This window comes from Triturus cristatus, chromosome 2_2, assembly GCF_964204655.1.
Source record: "Triturus cristatus chromosome 2_2, aTriCri1.1, whole genome shotgun sequence".
Taxonomy (NCBI): Eukaryota; Metazoa; Chordata; class Amphibia; order Caudata; family Salamandridae; genus Triturus; species Triturus cristatus.
Window position 1 is genome coordinate 182,890,560 of NC_140582.1, and position 19,200 is coordinate 182,909,759.

General features: G+C 46.4%; 1 protein-coding gene across 3 annotated transcripts in view; it reads right to left on the reverse strand.

Annotated features, from left to right (window-relative positions):
* UNC5C (unc-5 netrin receptor C) overlaps positions 1-19,200 on the reverse strand; it is a 433,268-nt gene that overhangs the window by 64,932 nt on the left and 349,136 nt on the right. For all 3 annotated transcript variants that reach the window (XM_085641158.1, XM_085641156.1, XM_085641157.1), the window contains one exon: positions 636-804. In XM_085641158.1, the coding sequence (XP_085497284.1) occupies positions 636-804 (169 nt within the window). The remainder of the gene's footprint in view (positions 1-635; positions 805-19,200) is intronic.

Sequence of the window (19,200 nt, forward strand, 5' to 3'; positions counted from 1 at the left end):
ATGAGTTTTGATGCAGCATATAGTGTGTTTCTGATATAATAGGCTGACTGTTCAACACTGACCTGTGCAAGCTGTGGTCAGGAATACCAAGCGCTAAAATCAGCAGAAATTGGTATGTAGATCGAGACCGCCTGGAGTTTTGGCTTTGACTTATGTATCTACTTCAGGAACCTATTTTCTTACCTCATGGCCAGGGGTTCAATTCTTGCCAATGATAATCAACCTTTCATCCTTCTGAGGTCAATACAGAGTTTGGTAACAATAAACGGCAATATTCGGCGCTCAGATCCCACAGTTATTCACAGCCAAGACCTCCCCTGCCCCCCTTAAGGGTGAATGCACATTTTTAGAAATAGGTGTGTTACTTATGTTGTTATGGTCACCAGAACTGCACTCATTTGTTGAGTCCTCATTATGGGTCCACAGACTTATGTCCTTAAAATGTAGAATATTCTGATTTCAGGTCTCTGGAAGACAAAACTCAAAGATACTCTTTTGGGGGGACTTCTTTTTGGCCACATTGATTCCCCAATAACATACTTTGGGGCACACCCAGGGTCCCACTGAAACAGGTCATTCAAAACGTTTTGTTGCCACGACAACCTTTTGTTCCAGTCACTCCCAGCGTGGCTCACCTCCCACTGGCCCTGGGGCGTCTGGTTCTTCAGTTGGATCTTCCAGTCTTCGGTGTTGGGCTCCGCGCAGTGGTGCATGGTGAGGATAACGGGGCGCGTCAGCAGCGCCCCCTGGGGCCCGCAGCTCACCACAGGGGTCAGAAGAGTCTGGCTGTCTTCAATGGGGGGCCTGTTGGGGTAATACAAAGTAGAGCATGACAAAAGACGCTACAAGAAACTGCTCACAAGCTAGCAAGGTAGTTTTGCAACACAGAAAGGATTGCAGAATAGAAACTGCTGGGTTAAGCTTCAAGCTCTCACATAGGGGCTTATTTACAAGCCCCTTGCGCTGCCGGGGAGTACATTTTTTTACATTTGAAAAAGTGACGTATAGGCGGAGCAAACTGCTTGTTAATAAGCACCATAGTCGTTTGTAGTTTCTTCACATATTTTCCCTTTGCATACCCAAGAAAGGAATACTCCAAGCACCAGACCTACTAAAAACAGCGCAGCGCAGCAAACCTACCAAAGCTGTGCTAAGGCAAGAGAACAGCCCAGAGCCATGTCTACTATGATATGGCGCTGCTGCTCTCGACTTCAGAGCTGTCGCACAAACAGGCTGCATATTGCCTTCCTATGTAGATAGAACTCTGCATCAAAAACCCTGGGGTAAGAAATAGCGAAGCGCTGCAAGCAATTTAGCAGCGCCACCCTGCGTCATTTGAAAAACGCAGGGATGCACCAGATTTACAAGAATACGGCACACTCATGTGTTTTCCCCGGCACTAAAAAAAGCTGCCTATCGCCAACACAGACACCCCTTGCACCATGCAAGGGTGCCTGCGTTGCTGGGATGATTGTTTATGTGCAGGAAGGGTCACCTTCCTGCACATAAACAATCTTTAACGGTGATTTGCTCCTTCTGTGTGTGCTGTTGGATGCAGCACACATAGAAAGAGCAAAAACTAAGAGAAATAAAAGTATTGCTCCTTATTGCGCCAACCTAACGTCTTCTATTCAGTGGCGTTCGTTTTTGACCCTGCCTCAGAAATACTCATTCTAGTAAATCTGGGGCAGCGTAAAAAAGCAATGGGTGATGCGATCGCCCACAGCAACACCCATTGCACGCCCCTTTCACAAAGATACCTGCCTGAAAGTGTACGATATTTACAAAGCGGCATTAAGCCATGCAAAGTGGCTTAACAACACTTTGTAAATATGGAGCAGGGCATTGCGCCACCGGAGCATCCTAAAAAGCGACGCTCTGGTGGCACAATGCCCTTGTAAATATGCCTCCATGTGTGGTAGTGCGAGAATGTCTATGTTCCACAAATAGCACGCCCCCTTAAAGTAAAGAACCAAAAAGCAGCGCAAAGTGCTATTTGTGTAACTTTATGGACTCTGTCATGCCACTCTAGACTACAATATACAAGTGCCATAATACCCCTATTGTTGGCAGAGTACAAACTATAATATAACATCCTTCCAGTCCTTGAGGCGCCTGATATTAGAATGTATATGTACAACACAAAACCTGTTGTAACCCCCCCTCCCACCCCACACACCCCCACCCGTTCACTATTAAAAACACACAATGGAGATGTCATCTCATGACTAACTTGCTGGCTTTGGAACCTGGAGCATGGGGTTCGAATCCCAGCTACCTATTTGACCAAAAAATCATGTGATTCTTGGCAATTACTTTGTGGTCCATTACAAGATGGTTGTATAATGGCCTGAGTTACCAATAACAGAGGCATCCTTGTGTCTGGGTGGACGGGGAACAGCAGTCACAAATAGGGCCAGATGTGCACCCAGAGAAAATAGTTAACTTGGGAACTGTGAACAGCCTGTCCGATCCCCCCAATAAATCCTATGTTTCGTCAGTCGAATGGTCTGGATGAAATGAATCAGCAGTGTTTCCACAGAACCCCTAACTCTGATAGGGCTAATAATTTAAAGCGCTATATTGCTGCTCCTTTAAATTTGCGCTATAAAAATACCAGAACCTAAAATACATACAAATATAAAGTATATCTGGGAGTTGTAACATGGAGAATTCTTCAAGGAGGTTTGCGTTACTGTTAGCAGCCATTTAAATGTAAACAAAAGTATACCAAGTAATCCGTTCTGTTTTATTTAGAAACACTTCAGCCTCCTGTCCTTTAGTGCAGGAAAATATACAACAGCTTTTTAAATACATTTATAATGAGCCTGCATATATGCTTTTCTGGCAAAAAGTCAGCATATTTGCTTTTATGTGATGCAAACTTGGCCAGAGGGCAATTGAGCACTTTACATGAGAAGCAGCGTATAGAACAGTTTTTTCATGTTTTAGGCATGGGAAGATTAAAGCCCTCACTGTGAATGACCAGGCCTGGAAGGTGATTTGAAAATTAAAAGGTGCAATGAGTATCACCTAATACAAGTTGTACCCTTAATAATGGGGCATAACATGCGCATTATGGCTCATCGCACACCTAAATCCATACCCACATTTATTGTACATTACACCCCATGGCAAAATTCTGTAGGTTTCACATGACAAAATGGATCTGGGGGAAATTGCAAGGCATGTGGTAAATACCACAAAATTCGTAATTTCTGTTCCTGTGCAAACAGTGGTTTGCACAGGGACTGGAAAATAATAGGCCATTGGTAATGAGTCTCAGTCACTGCTTTAAATGGGCAGGTACTGTCCGGTACTGAGTAGCTGCACTTCTTTAATTTGAAAGGGAGAGTACCTGCACTTCTCAGCACTGCTGCAATACATTTAATGAGAGTGTACCAACACTTCTCAGGAGCAAACAGGTACTCTAAATAGTGAGTACCTGCACTTCTTTCATTTGAAAGGGAGAGTACCTGCACTTCTCAGCACTGCTGCAATACATTTAATGAGAGTGTACCGACACTTCTCAGGAGCAAACAGGTACTCTAAATAGTGAGTAGCTGCACTTCTTTAATTTGAAAGGGAGAGTACCTGCACTTCTCAGCACTGCTGCAATACATTTAATGATAGTGTACCGGCACTTCTCAGGAGCAAACAGGTACTCTAAATAGTGAGTACCTGCACTTCTTTCATTTGAAAGGGGGAGTACCTGCACTTCTCAGCAGTGCTGCAATACATTTAATGGGAGAGTACCAGCACTTCTCAACACTACGGCAATACATTTAATGGGAGAGTACCAGCACTTCTCAGGAGCAAACGGGTACTCTAGTGAGTACCTGCACTGGTCTCAGAGATTTACCCAGAATCACAATGTTGAATCGAGGCCGGCATTTGCACCTCTTTCACCAGGTTCTAAAGTCGGCAGCACTAGGAGGTTGGCCACATTGTTCTTAGCCGAGCTCTTGTACACTGGTCGCTGTGTGTCTAGGCGGGAGAGGCTGAAACCGAGAAGTCTGTGTGACACAAACGCCTTGCTCCAAAACGTATCCTTCAATCCACACAGCAGAAACAGCACTTTGAAAGGCATTCATGGAAGTGTGCAGGTGTATCCTCCCGCCATTTCACATGCGCTGGCTGGAGACATTAAAACCGCACTGCCATGTTTATTGCCTCTTTGTGTGCCGTTTTATGTGGTGTGGACTGTGGAGGCCCTTACGTTTGCACCAATAAACCCGACAGCTTCGGCGTTGCTGCGAAGGCCTAGCTGCAGAAAAAGCCACTTGGGAAACACAACAGTCACACATCTGGAGAAGGGCCAGCCACAAGGGGGTAACTTGCAATCACAGTTTCCCTCCAAAGGCATTGCACCAGTCCAATGAGTTGGAAATCCAGCACAGACGACAAGAAATAATCTTTTCAATTTACAAAAAAAAAACTGCTTCCATCTTCGTTTGGTGCTTTTAGATGGAAGCAGAACCCTATCTAATTGCAGCCAAACTTAAGGTTTTCACACCATGCAAAATGGCTCATGTATGTGACTCTGTGAAGTCCTGCTGCAGCGGAGCAGCGTTTGCAATGTTAAGCTGGGTATGGGTCAGTAAAAACCATCCCGGCTAGAAGCAGATACTCAGTATTCCTTACTGTGAAGGCATTGTGGCCTGAGGAAGAGCCGGTGTGTGGTGCAAGGTGGCCCCACCCCCTTCGGTGGCTCTGTTCATCGCAAGGCCTTTGTGCACCTGCCTAAGATAGATTCTGGGGGGCTCTGGCCACTCTTTCCAAAGGAACTTTAGCATTGGAACCCAGAACACCCCCTTTGTGACCATAGCAGTTCACATTATGTCGAAATGCTCCCGCCCATCCTCTTGCAGCTCCTCTCCGCTTCTTCAGCTCAGCACGTCGGAGCATATACTTCTGCTGTGAAGTATCAGTCGAAGAACCCGGGTGGCCTGGGCTATATCAATAAATGAGCCTAGTAAAAAACAACACTGTCCTCCTACTAAAGCAATGACCCTGTTCTCTGCTGGATCCTTCATCCTCTGGTCCCTCAGAAAGTTGGCCATCTGTCCGAGTAGCGTTTTTTTCTGGGTGGCGGGATACTATAGTTCTAAGGCAGTTTTATTTGTTTTTTTGTTGTTTTATGTTATGTGGTTAATTGTGGTTGACATTTGTGTAATGCACAGTCTGCTATTATTTAGGTCTGGTAGTGCAGACCAAAGTCTGATCCTTCCTGATACTCTGGCTATTGTGTTCTGGTCCTTCTCTGGTTGGGTTGTAATGTTATGCTTGTGATGTGTGTGTGTTGTGGTGTGAATAGGTTTGCTGTACGTCCGGGGGGGGATTTAGGGGGCAATGTGTTAGAAATACAATATAAAAAAATAACTTCAGCCGCCGGCCTCCTCCAGCGTCGCGCCGCCTCTCCTCTTCTTGCCTGCTCCCAGCAGCCCCTGGGACAGACCGCCATTCAATCCCCGTGCTGCAGCGCAGGGATTGGCCTGAGTGGGCTGGAAAGACGCTACGCTCAGACCAGGAGGTCTGCGGGGTGTCTCTGGCCCGGCTGCTCAATGCAGCTGGGCTGGAGAAAATCTAAGTGTGCATGTGTGTTTTGGTCGGCCTGAGAGGGCCGAGTGTACAAGCACTCCTCCTCACCCCTCCCATGCCCAGCCCCTCCCTGCACGCACTGGCTAGCAGCCGACGAATGCAAAATGAAATGATGCAAGAACATCGTGTTATTTACCATTTGCTGGCTCGGAGCTAGGCAGTGGGGGGACGCTCCTCCGCCATACCATTGCAGAGGAGCTGCCCTGCTCTGGAAGGACAAAACTGTGTTAATGCTGGGTTGACGATTCCTATGTCCAAAAATGTAAATGGCTGTGAAACGGAACACGACAACAACAAAAAACATGCAGGAACGCAGAGGCGCAACTAGAGCCAAATTTCGGGGGGGGGGGGGGGGCTAAGAAAAAATTTCGGGGGGGCTGAATCTTTAAGCAATAGGCAGAGTGGAGCTGCAGGGGCTCTTAGAAGGGGTGAAACAACAGTGAGGCCTCATTAACATGCAAATGGTCTTTTAAAGACCTGTGAAGTGCTCGGGTGAGGCTGTGTGGGTGCCCGGGAAGCTGCTCATCCCGGGCTGACACACACGACGGGAGGGGGGGGCTGAAGCCCTTTGAGTCCAATGGGTGTTGTGCGCCTGCAGGAACCACTAGGAATGAGGGCGAGTAACAAACCAGTGCACTGATTAAAATATGTCGAACTCACACAGGGGTGAAAGCGCGGCACATGGTACGCCCCTACCATGGTAGACTGTGACAATGACTCTCGGCGGAGTCGTTTGATTAGGTGCACACCATAATGGACAGCCACGGGTGGGTGGTATACGTCTTACATCATTACTGTCTGCACCTAACCCCAGAAAAATATTGCGTTTCTCAATTTTCACTTGAAAACCACCTAACAGTGCGTTTCCATCAAGCCTTGTTTGCATTGACGACGGCAGAAAATTGCCTGATACATTTCCCCCACTGTTTCCTTGTTATGAGAATGCAAGATGTCTATTAATATCATTGGGGATTTGGGGGTTCCAGGAATACAAATATAGGTGTTGCGTGCCCTGGGAGGGCTCCCTGATTTTGCAAATACGGCCTGGTCGGAGGGGGTGATTAAGAAAGACACCAGCACTCTATTAGTAAGAGACTCGGTCTGACTCGGATGTCCGTCATGACCCGTTCTTTATTACCTTACCCCCGCTTCCGCTCTGGACGGTACCAAACTCTTCAAGACAGAGGTGGGCGTGGAGAATACCCCTTCAACATAACAATAGGAAGAGCACATGTGATTATTTGCACAATTCCATGTGCCTGAAAAACACAGGGGTGATTCACCCCTATACTTAACAGATGCAAGCCGCCCTACTTTTCTGGAATATGTCATGATGCCCTAGGATCAGAAGACAGAAATGGCGTGCTTGGTGCTAATTTGATGCAGTCTGATATTAAAAAAAGAACATATTACATACTGCAAGCATGTGCTATTTGTTTCCATTGCCGCTCCGAAAGTGTTCTATCACAAAACAGAAGTTTTAATATCGACCTACCAAGAAATCGACGCCACTATATTTACTAACGAGAAGTAGATGTGAAATTATGAATCGTAAGTTTGCACATCCATATGCATGCTTACTCTGTGGATTTGATATATTTGTAGGTCAGGGGTATTGACCTTGACATTGTGACATTCAACCATTCTGATGCATCCAAAAATCAAGGTTCATACTTTCCTTGGATAAACTATAAATATTTACTCTTGCTGGTAGTAAAATGCAGTTACCCCAGGGTGAGATATTGACCATGTGTGTTAAATACCTGCTGTTTCGGGATTTCTGCAGGAAAAAAATCAAGGCATAACATCCGAAATCGTTTTTTAAAATACGAAATTATGCATGTTTTCTTTTTTTTCTGGGTCTTTTCAAGTGAAGTTTGACCCGCCATAATGTATCAGGGGAAAGCTAAGGGTGTGGTGTTTATCACACAACTCTTAATTCCAATTGCTATGCAAACATGGGTTTGCACCGGGATCGAAATTTAACCCTGAATCCGAAATGAGGGCCTTAGAGGATTATTGCCTTGTGAAGCAGGAGGAAAAAATGAAGAAGAGAAAGATAAGATGGAAAAACAGTGATTACGAAAGAAAGCAGCGGCTAAACAAAACCTGAAAGAGTGAGATAAAGGGGCAGGGAGTATCCAGTGGCAGATGAAAGGGGCATGGGTTGGAACTAAGACTACATAGGCCTGGTATTTGGCACCTCTGACTGCAACAGGCTCAGGCTTTTGAGCATAACTTTGGGCCCTTAAATGAAGCACTTCCTGAATCGCTCCACTAGATGGCAGTAGCATGCAAAACAAGTACATCAACAACGGATTCAGTCTGGAAAGAATGTGCACAAATGGTTTTGAAGGGCTTGATTTCAGAAACAGGACACAAGTTAGCTCGTAAATGGGACTGTTCTCAATCAGAATGTGGGAAGGACACACTCTTAAGTGGGGAAACGAAATAGAATCTGCCCTAGAGTACCCAGCAGTCATGTGTGGCTCTGGTGATAAGGTGAACAGATTTTCAAAACCAGGACATTCTACTGACATAGAAGTAGTACTAACATTATAGCCCTCTTCAAAGAGGTCTACAATAACACAAAACTAGAGACAATGTTAAGAACGTTATTTTTATATTAATAGCGATATCCAATGCACAACATTTTGGTGATAATTAGAGAGGACATTAAATGCAAATGTTCTGATCCTTATTATTTTTCCATATAGAGCATAAAACATGGCAATGACTAAGTCAGGTCGGGGTTGGGGTTGTGAACCTTGGCGATATGAACTGCTGATATGGTGGTGCCAACAGACCTGAGCTGCTCCAGGAAAACCCCCAGGTCCTGTTATTATAGTCAGGCCTGAATTGCAGGTTACAAATGAAAGTTTTTGCAATTTTTTTAGAATGGCTTATGCTACAAATTTAAGGAACGCTAATATATGCTGTGCGGCATGCTACATGTCAAACTCGGCTGTTACCCCTTCTCTCTGAATAAAGTTGTGAAAATGGAGCTGTTATCTTCTAAAGGCAAAGAGATGCCTTTAGAGCAGTGATACTGCCTGGGGGGGGGGGGGGGGGGAGGGGGGTGGAGGCGCTTGTGGCCCTCTTGGCCTTTACATGCGCCCCCCTTGGCGAACAGCAGCACGAGCTGCTGTTTAGTTGCTGAGCTCCAACATTCCGAGAAAAATGTTGGCTAAACGGGCAAACATGTATTAACCTGAAAAATATTATTGCCTGTTTATTTAACATTTTTTAGACCTCCTGACACAATCCCTGAGCCAACCACACCACACAACCGCCACTCTGCTGGCATCAGTGAGGCCCTTGGACCCACCGTAGACCGTACTTTGTGGCCCCTGGGCAAATGTTTGCGAGTACCCATGATTTAGAGCGTGCTGTAACCAGCGTCATCAGAAGAAAGTGTCAGACCTATAAGTAGCATTTCAAGGGCAGAGCTCTTGGCCACTTGGCTCCCCTCTCAAAACCGAGACATGTATACAATTTGGAGAATACTGCCAGGACAGTGGGAGGTACTTCCAAAACGTGACTGTCCTGGACAAACCAGGAGGTCTGATCACCTTATGTGGTGATGTCACTTGTGGAGCCATTAAGGACACTACCTGTCCAATGGCATAGCAAAGATGCAATGTATCCCAGCGCCAACAAGGAAAGTAGTTCCCATGACTGCTTGTTGAGTAAAAGGCCTCTGGACCACGGGGCAACTGCACCTGCATTATAGTTGACGGCTACAACCCTATACTTATAGATAACTGTAAGATTGTTTTACGAGAGTTGTGAGCTTCCTTCAATCCTAGATGGGAGGAGCACTCAAAACATATGAATCTACGACTGAGTCACTCTGTGATGTAATGTGCATGATGGGTGATTAAGGGGTTAATATAAGCAAGCAGGAGGGCGCACGTTTTCTCTTAAGTATGGATGCTCCAAGCGTTCTGCGGAGTGCCCACTCTTGGATGAGAAATGGAAGCGGAATGTCCCAAACATTTTGCCACGGTTAGTACATTATTCATATCTGAAACCTAACCCTTCTAAATGGCACCACAGACCTCAACCACCGTCCCGAAACCTTGAACCACACCATTCTTAAAACCTTTATTGGCAGATCAGTCTTTTGGCAGTCAGTGCTGGTTTGGGCATTTTTCTTTGCACCCTTTCATTGCTGGGAAACTGACATGCTCTTGTCAATCTAAAACAAACATTGGCTAAAAATACAAATATTTGGGGTTTAAAAAGCACACATTGCCATAATAGTTCCTGGGACTTAAGAGAACTACTTTGCATGCAGTATGCTCCATGTGAAGGGGAGGAATGCCATCACTCATAGTGAAGTTAGTCAACGGCTGAAGTGGGCCGATCCAGTGCCCCATTCTGTAAGCCGTAGTCGGCAGAAGAACAATGTGAATGACACAATAACAGCCCAATGGATGAAGAGGGCTGGATAAAATCCCCTTGTAAGTATATTATACATATAATTTTAGTCAGATCAAAAGCTCTTGGCTAGCTCCAGAACTAAAAAGATTGCCTGCAAGCTAGAGGCGGGCAAGTCACTGCAAGCTCAAGACAGGCTCTGGACAGATGCCCGGCTCTGGCTCAGCTCGAGGTCCTCTTGGTACCTCAAGTCCAAACAAGCCAAGCTTCCACAGGAGGGGATGTGGCCTAGTGACTACATCTGCCGTCCATGTGGCATGGGGAACCAGGTCTGAATCCCAGCAAATCTCCCCATGCTGACAGAAAACTGTGTAACGTTGTTTGCATCTGTTGCGAAGCAAGGATTCCACAATGTGTAACTGCCAAAGATAAAATGTACATTTTGCCTGTCACCCATGCTCTAATATCATCCTTCAAGAATTAAAGGCAGTGCATTAACATTTGATGTCAGAAAGTGAAGCCATGCAGTGACTGAATTGCACAGTATGAAACTGAAAAATATGGTGTCCATCCAGGCTTCGCACGCTTGACTGCCTGTGTGATCCTAGGCAAATACTTCATTACACTGAGCCTCCTTTTTCTTCATTATTACACATGGGATCATCTTTAAAATATTAGTTCAGGATGAGTGCTGTACAAAAGCTCTCTTGCGTTTCATTTACTAGTACATAATATTGCTCTATCTATATATCTAAGAATCATGGCGAAATATGACTCCAGACTTATTTCACTAAGGGGTAGATTTACAAACATTCTGCACTGGGTTAGCGTCAACCAGCACAAAATATTTTGTTCCTAATTTACTTTCTAGTGCAAAACTTGTTTTGCACTGGAAAGTACCCTAAAAGTAACACAAAGCAGAGCGAAACACTGCTTTGCATTACTTTTCGCCAAGGGGGTGGTACATGGCCGTTCCCATGCAGCCACCCATGCCTTCGGATGCAAAACCCTATCTGCAAACAATAGTAGACAAGGTTTAGCATCAAAAGTTAATGCCATTTGAAAGGAGGCACTAAAAGGTGAAACGCTTTTTATTTATTCTTCCTTTTCCGATTTTGCATGCGTGTTGCACTATGCAGAACACATACAAAGTAGGGAAAGTTTTAAAGTGTGTCTAAGCATAGTATTTTGTACTGGAAGGGTACCCTTCCAGTACAAAACCTACGGTAGGCTCACCCACACATCCTAGCACTATGGCGCTAAGGTAGGGTGACCATTTCTTGAGAACCAAAAACATTTTGGAAAGATAGAAGAAGGACTACAATTTTTCATCCAGGGAATGGCGCAGAATGACAGCTCTAATGAACATAGGATCACAGGAGATGCATTAAGAAAATAAATAAAATGTAATTTCTTCAACCACCGTCATACCTATTAATTAAATTGCTTACTTATAACAGCTGCTAACTAGCACAGCTGTGGAACACCCCAAAAACATACCTCTCACTGTTTTCAGTCGACCCCCTCTAAAAACCGGGACATGAGCCAAAATTGCCGAAATCTGCCCGGACTGCTGGTGGAAAACCAGGACTGTCCGTGTAAATCCGAGACGTCTGGTCACCATACGCTAAGGTGTGTGCCTGGCGCACAGTTGCTAAAATCTGCACCAGGGCTAGGGAGAGGGGAGGAGAGAGCCATATCTGTGTAGATATGGCGCTCTCCTGCTCCCTCCTCGTCACGCAACGCAGCGCAGCATTTTTGGCTGCTGCGCTGCTTTCCGTGACTATTCTGAAAATCTGGGCTGAAGAGCGTTGTCATCAGTTAGGGGCAGGAATGTTTCCTAGTTCTTGTTTAAAAACTCACTTTAAAGAAATGTTTCCGAAATAACCTGGTGTGAAAAGTTGAAACGTTTCTGTGTGTAAAAGAAATACACTATTTAGAATTTTGATGACACCTTACACTCTAACATGATGTTTGTTGCATGATTTACATGATAAATGTTTTCAGGGCTCAGCTCTCCCAGTTTACTTATTGGCTCGCCCACCTCTACTGCAAGCTCCTCCCTCTCAGCAAAATAACAATCTGTACACTGGGCATTCATGCACATGCAGAAAAATAAGCATAAGAAAAAATAAAGGCAAACCGCGTCCGTCCACTGAGCGTGACCGATGCGCTGCTGCCTCGACAGACGAGCCTTCCATCGCCAGCAGGGCTTGTGGTTACCCCATTTGCATAGTCGTGTTTCTTTTCCTTAATCCTGTATTTATCAGAAACCACTGGCAGGTCGCTCCCTCCCAGTTCAACAGAAGAGGGCATTGACTACCTCCGTGATTCACAGGGTTTTGCGTTCAATGAACAAAGGTGACTTTCACAGACGCACTTGGGTTTTGTAGGAGCCGGACTGTTAAACAGCGCGGCCATTTTGATTCCAGGATCATGCTGGGTGAAGCGACGAAACTGACCATTTGGAAATCCTCCTAGGAGGATTAAGGAGGCCTCCACTTCGTATCCTAGCATTGCTTGAATGAACAAATGGACCAGAAAATTGGGAGTGGACATTCCAGCGAAAACGTGTATTTTACTTGTGTTTACTTTTGAGTGGATTGAGCCGGCTGACTTTACCCTGTATGCCTTTTCGGTGACTCTGTGGGCATGGCACTAAAGCCTGTCTTCCACACGTACACACAGACTGTTTTGCTGCATACAGACTATAATATATTGAAAGACACATGCTCTTTTGGTAGAGAGGTGCTGTTTAATCTACTAAGGTCCTAATGTTATGAAAGCCAAGTTGGAAAAATGATGTGAAATATATGGAAAGTGTTTTTCAGTATTAAACATTTTTCTTCCATTTACTGTAAAGTGGTATTATGGAATGAAAAATGAGGCAATACTATTTTACGGCGCACATGCCATGCCCCGTAACACCACCATCAAGCTTATGCTAACTGCGCATGCTTCAACGCAAAAAGACACACGGAAACAACATTCCTTCAGTTGTTCCTCATTTAGTACAAAAGTTGCAGGAGGAAAATCTTATTTACCCTGTAAGCATCTGTTCGTAAAATCTCTAAGTGACCACCTAAGACACTCCTTGTAACTCAGTGGCGTAGCAAGAAGTGGCGGCACAAGTTTTGGGGGTGGCAGCCTCCCCCTTACCTTAGGCCGTCTCGGGGTGGCAAAGGCAGGAATTGCCAGCACCCCCTCTTACATTTGGCTGCCATAGGCAGCAAACGCAGGAGCCACCACGGACGGCATAAGGCCTAGCTAAGCCACTATTGTAATTTAAGCACTAATCAAGAATTAGGTTATTCATCCAGTTTGTGCCAGATCAGAACTGAGTTTTATGCAAATTGCACACCTTGCAGGTTTTTTGTTTGGCTGGACTGTTCCCATGAGGCACAGGGTCAGACTGATTTGCATATGGCCATGTCTGAACTGGGGTGGTGGAGTGAGCTAAAGAATGATGATGGATTAAACCCAGATCAGTTGACTGGGGGTGAGTGTTTGATTTGCTCAAACGCTCCGTCCATCATCCCCTTTGGTATCGCACTGTTGTAATTTAAGCGCTAATCAAGAATTAGGTTATTCATCCAGTTTGTGCCTGATCAGAACTGAGTTTTGTGCAAATTGCACACCTTGCAGGTTTTTGCCCCTACAATTTCACCAGGTAACACCTGATGCAAATATTGTGCATAAATAGCAAAAATGCTGTTTATACGCACTTCGAAATGGGGGAAAACATGCAATTAACAGACTACCTCCCATTCAGAGGTAAAAAAACTTGGAATGGTGATTTGATAGTGCATGTGTTAATTATAGCCTCCTGTGGAATTATGAATGGTGGGTGCGCAAAATTTGTGCCAGACTTGGGATTACCCACTATCAATTTGATTACTTCACACAAGACGCAATCCCAGCATCAAAGTCAAGCCTCACCAGCGTTCACAGGCCAAGCCATATTAAACACATGCCCAATCGTGTTGTCAAGTGGCAAACATGATTCATACAGTGCTCATTCAAGGAGGCATGATGACTTGCTGTATTACACCAACACCCCTGAAGTCCTGTAGCACTCTTCTCCGCTCCCACTGTTTTATCCGCTCACGTTTAAAGCCTTTTCCTGCAGCTTGTTTTATATGCAGTGCCAGTGTCTCAATAGTTACGGCCCAACTTACCTGTGGCATGTGGGGAGTGTAGACAGAATTTTTTTTTTACTCTATAAAATAAGAATGTATCTTTAATGGGGAAATGGAGTTTTGACGGATTCACGCCAATATTCAAAAGGACAAATCAGGCCGAGGCTTATGCTTGATTCTTAATGCCTCTGGGAAATGCTCCCGCCACGTTTGAGGCACAATTGCTGGATCTGAATTTCAACTCATCTCTTCAACTTTCATTAGATGTGGGAAGGAAGCTAACACTCCAAGCTGTATCCTTTTATAGGGATACTCAAACACAAATATTTTAATTTACTAAAGGTAAATATGCAATTGTTAAGCCTTAAGTGGTCAAAGGTGAGCACGGGGGCCTTAGTTATTCCAGCAGAGTTTTTCTTTCTGATGGAGTTCCCACTTGAGTAAAGCTCCACCCTCCCCCCGGCGGGGACATCACCCTTTAACCCGTTCCGTGCTCATGACGGAACCACTCCGTCATGAGCCACGGGCGCCGTGTGCTCATGACGGAGTGGTTCCGTCATGCTGCGGCCATTGGCGGCCGCTACGCCCACGCGGCGCTAATTCCCCGCCTGTGCGGGCGATTAGCGCAGTGGGCGGAGTCGTGACGGAACCACTCCGTCATGAGCACAGCTCGCCCGTGACTCATGACGGAGTAGTTCCGTCACGAGCACGCAGCACCGCAACTGCCCCCAAACCCCCCCAGCGCCGTGGCGGAATTCCTGCCGCGGCGGAGGGGTTAAGCATATGTAGCTATTCTATCTAAGCCTTCTTTTTTACATCAATGAACACTTAATAAGCCCTTCTAAATATGCCATGTCCCAGGTTTAGCGTTACAACAAACAAATGATGGACGGAATGCTGACAATGCATACATTCTCCCCCAGTCAAGAGATCTGGGTTAAATCCATCGTTCTTTTGCCCACTACACCACCCCAGTTTAGACATGGCCATATGCAAATCAGTCTTGACCCTGTGCCTCATGGGAACAGTCCAGCCCGAACTGCCAAGCCATGTCTTCCCTGGACCGGAATCAAGCATCCTAGGACCGGTTTCTGGCTATCAGCCGTCATCAGCCAGGTTAGCTTGACTCCAGTGGCGTAGTGAGCACGGGTCCCACGTCTGGGAATACCCATCCCACTTAGGGCGAAAAGCGTTACAACAAACAAATGATGGACGGAATGCTGACAATGCATACATTCTCCCCCAGTCAAGAGATCTGGGTTAAATCCATCGTTCTTTTGCCCACTACACCACCCCAGTTTAGACATGGCCATATGCAAATCAGTCTTGACCCTGTGCCTCATGGGAACAGTCCAGCCCGAACTGCCAAGCCATGTCTTCCCTGGACCGGAATCAAGCATCCTAGGACCGGTTTCTGGCTATCAGCCGTCATCAGCCAGGTTAGCTTGACTCCAGTGGCGTAGTGAGCACGGGTCCCACGTCTGGGAATACCCATCCCACTTAGGGCGAAAAGCGTTACAACAAACAAATGATGGACGGAATGCTGACAATGCATACATTCTCCCCCAGTCAAGAGATCTGGGTTAAATCCATCGTTCTTTTGCCCACTACACCACCCCAGTTTAGACATGGCCATATGCAAATCAGTCTTGACCCTGTGCCTCATGGGAACAGTCCAGCCCGAACTGCCAAGCCATGTCTTCCCTGGACCGGAATCAAGCATCCTAGGACCGGTTTCTGGCTATCAGCCGTCATCAGCCAGGTTAGCTTGACTCCAGTGGCGTAGTGAGCACGGGTCCCACGTCTGGGAATACCCATCCCACTTAGGGCGAAAAGCGTTACAACAAACAAATGATGGACGGAATGCTGACAATGCATACATTCTCCCCCAGTCAAGAGATCTGGGTTAAATCCATCGTTCTTTTGCCCACTACACCACCCCAGTTTAGACATGGCCATATGCAAATCAGTCTTGACCCTGTGCCTCATGGGAACAGTCCAGCCCGAACTGCCAAGCCATGTCTTCCCTGGACCGGAATCAAGCATCCTAGGACCGGTTTCTGGCTATCAGCCGTCATCAGCCAGGTTAGCTTGACTCCAGTGGCGTAGTGAGCACGGGTCCCACGTCTGGGAATACCCATCCCACTTAGGGCGAAAAGCGTTACAACAAACAAATGATGGACGGAATGCTGACAATGCATACATTCTCCCCCAGTCAAGAGATCTGGGTTAAATCCATCGTTCTTTTGCCCACTACACCACCCCAGTTTAGACATGGCCATATGCAAATCAGTCTTGACCCTGTGCCTCATGGGAACAGTCCAGCCCGAACTGCCAAGCCATGTCTTCCCTGGACCGGAATCAAGCATCCTAGGACCGGTTTCTGGCTATCAGCCGTCATCAGCCAGGTTAGCTTGACTCCAGTGGCGTAGTGAGCACGGGTCCCACGTCTGGGAATACCCATCCCACTTAGGGCGAAAAGCGTTACAACAAACAAATGATGGAGTCAAGCTATCCTGGCTGATGACGGCTGATAGCCAGAAACCGGTCCTAGGATGCTTGATTCCGGTCCAGGGAAGACATGGCTTGGCAGTTCGGGCTGGACTGTTCCCATGAGGCACAGGGTCAAGACTGATTTGCATATGGCCATGTCTAAACTGGGGTGGTGTAGTGGGCAAAAGAACGATGGATTTAACCCAGATCTCTTGACTGGGGGAGAATGTCTGCATTGTCAGCATTCCGTCCATCATTTGTTTGTTGTAACGCTTTTCGCCCTAAGTGGGATGGGTATTCCCAGACGTGGGACCCGTGCTCACTACGCCACTGGAGTCAAGCTATCCTGGCTGATGACGGCTGATAGCCAGAAACCGGTCCTAGGATGCTTGATTCCGGTCCAGGGAAGACATGGCTTGGCAGTTCGGGCTGGACTGTTCCCATGAGGCACAGGGTCAAGACTGATTTGCATATGGCCATGTCTAAACTGGGGTGGTGTAGTGGGCAAAAGAACGATGGATTTAACCCAGATCTCTTGACTGGGGGAGAATGTCTGCATTGTCAGCATTCCGTCCATCATTTGTTTGTTGTAACGCTTTTCGCCCTAAGTGGGATGGGTATTCCCAGACGTGGGACCCGTGCTCACTACGCCACTGGAGTCAAGCTATCCTGGCTGATGACGGCTGATAGCCAGAAACCGGTCCTAGGATGCTTGATTCCGGTCCAGGGAAGACATGGCTTGGCAGTTCGGGCTGGACTGTTCCCATGAGGCACAGGGTCAAGACTGATTTGCATATGGCCATGTCTAAACTGGGGTGGTGTAGTGGGCAAAAGAACGATGGATTTAACCCAGATCTCTTGACTGGGGGAGAATGTCTGCATTGTCAGCATTCCGTCCATCATTTGTTTGTTGTAACGCTTTTCGCCCTAAGTGGGATGGGTATTCCCAGACGTGGGACCCGTGCTCACTACGCCACTGGAGTCAAGCTATCCTGGCTGATGACGGCTGATAGCCAGAAACCGGTCCTAGGATGCTTGATTCCGGTCCAGGGAAGACATGGCTTGGCAGTTCGGGCTGGACTGTTCCCATGAGGCACAGGGTCAAGACTGATTTGCATATGGCCATGTCTAAACTGGGGTGGTGTAGTGGGCAAAAGAACGATGGATTTAACCCAGATCTCTTGACTGGGGGAGAATGTCTGCATTGTCAGCATTCCGTCCATCATTTGTTTGTTGTAACGCTTTTCGCCCTAAGTGGGATGGGTATTCCCAGACGTGGGACCCGTGCTCACTACGCCACTGGAGTCAAGCTATCCTGGCTGATGACGGCTGATAGCCAGAAACCGGTCCTAGGATGCTTGATTCCGGTCCAGGGAAGACATGGCTTGGCAGTTCGGGCTGGACTGTTCCCATGAGGCACAGGGTCAAGACTGATTTGCATATGGCCATGTCTAAACTGGGGTGGTGTAGTGGGCAAAAGAACGATGGATTTAACCCAGATCTCTTGACTGGGGGAGAATGTCTGCATTGTCAGCATTCCGTCCATCATTTGTTTGTTGTAACGCTTTTCGCCCTAAGTGGGATGGGTATTCCCAGACGTGGGACCCGTGCTCACTACGCCACTGGAGTCAAGCTATCCTGGCTGATGACGGCTGATAGCCAGAAACCGGTCCTAGGATGCTTGATTCCGGTCCAGGGAAGACATGGCTTGGCAGTTCGGGCTGGACTGTTCCCATGAGGCACAGGGTCAAGACTGATTTGCATATGGCCATGTCTAAACTGGGGTGGTGTAGTGGGCAAAAGAACGATGGATTTAACCCAGATCTCTTGACTGGGGGAGAATGTCTGCATTGTCAGCATTCCGTCCATCATTTGTTTGTTGTAACGATGTCCCAGGTTTAGGGCTTATGTAATTTTGTTACCTTTCCTCCGAGGTATTCAAGTTAGCGCGTGTCACTAATGAGTGCTGCAAGCCTGAAATTTTAAATGTAACTTTACGGAGACCTTTTGCTTCTGTATTTAGTCTACAATTTTCTTATTTCATATACTCTGTTTTTGCATTTGCTTATTCCTCAGCTGTAGTCAAAAATCCCTCGCCCGCACACCCCTCCCATTGTTTTTGTGCTTCTGGAGGGAGAGGGGGGGGGAGGGGGGGGGAGGGGGAGGGGTGTACATTGCTACAAATTAAACCAAAGAAGCACAGAATCCACAGCCACGCAGCTCAAGTCACAGCAACTTTGCCTCTGTTTTGACATATTACACCCCGCCAATTATAAAATAGTTGGCATCATAACATTATTATTTCTTTACAGTATTTCTATCATTAAAGGCACCCAACTGCAGCATATGCCATGTGTGACTTTCTTGGAATCAGCTGCATCTGTTATGTTGTCAAAATATTAACTCAATTTAGTGTTACGCTTCATATGGAATTTTGATCTTGGCTTTAAATTTATGAATCTAGTCGTTTTCTTTTTACCTAACATATTGGTACTTATTGTATCAACCTCAGTAGGATGAAACAAGACAGTATTTCAGCAAGCATACTGACCCACTAAATATTCGAAGGCGGAACCATTTGCAG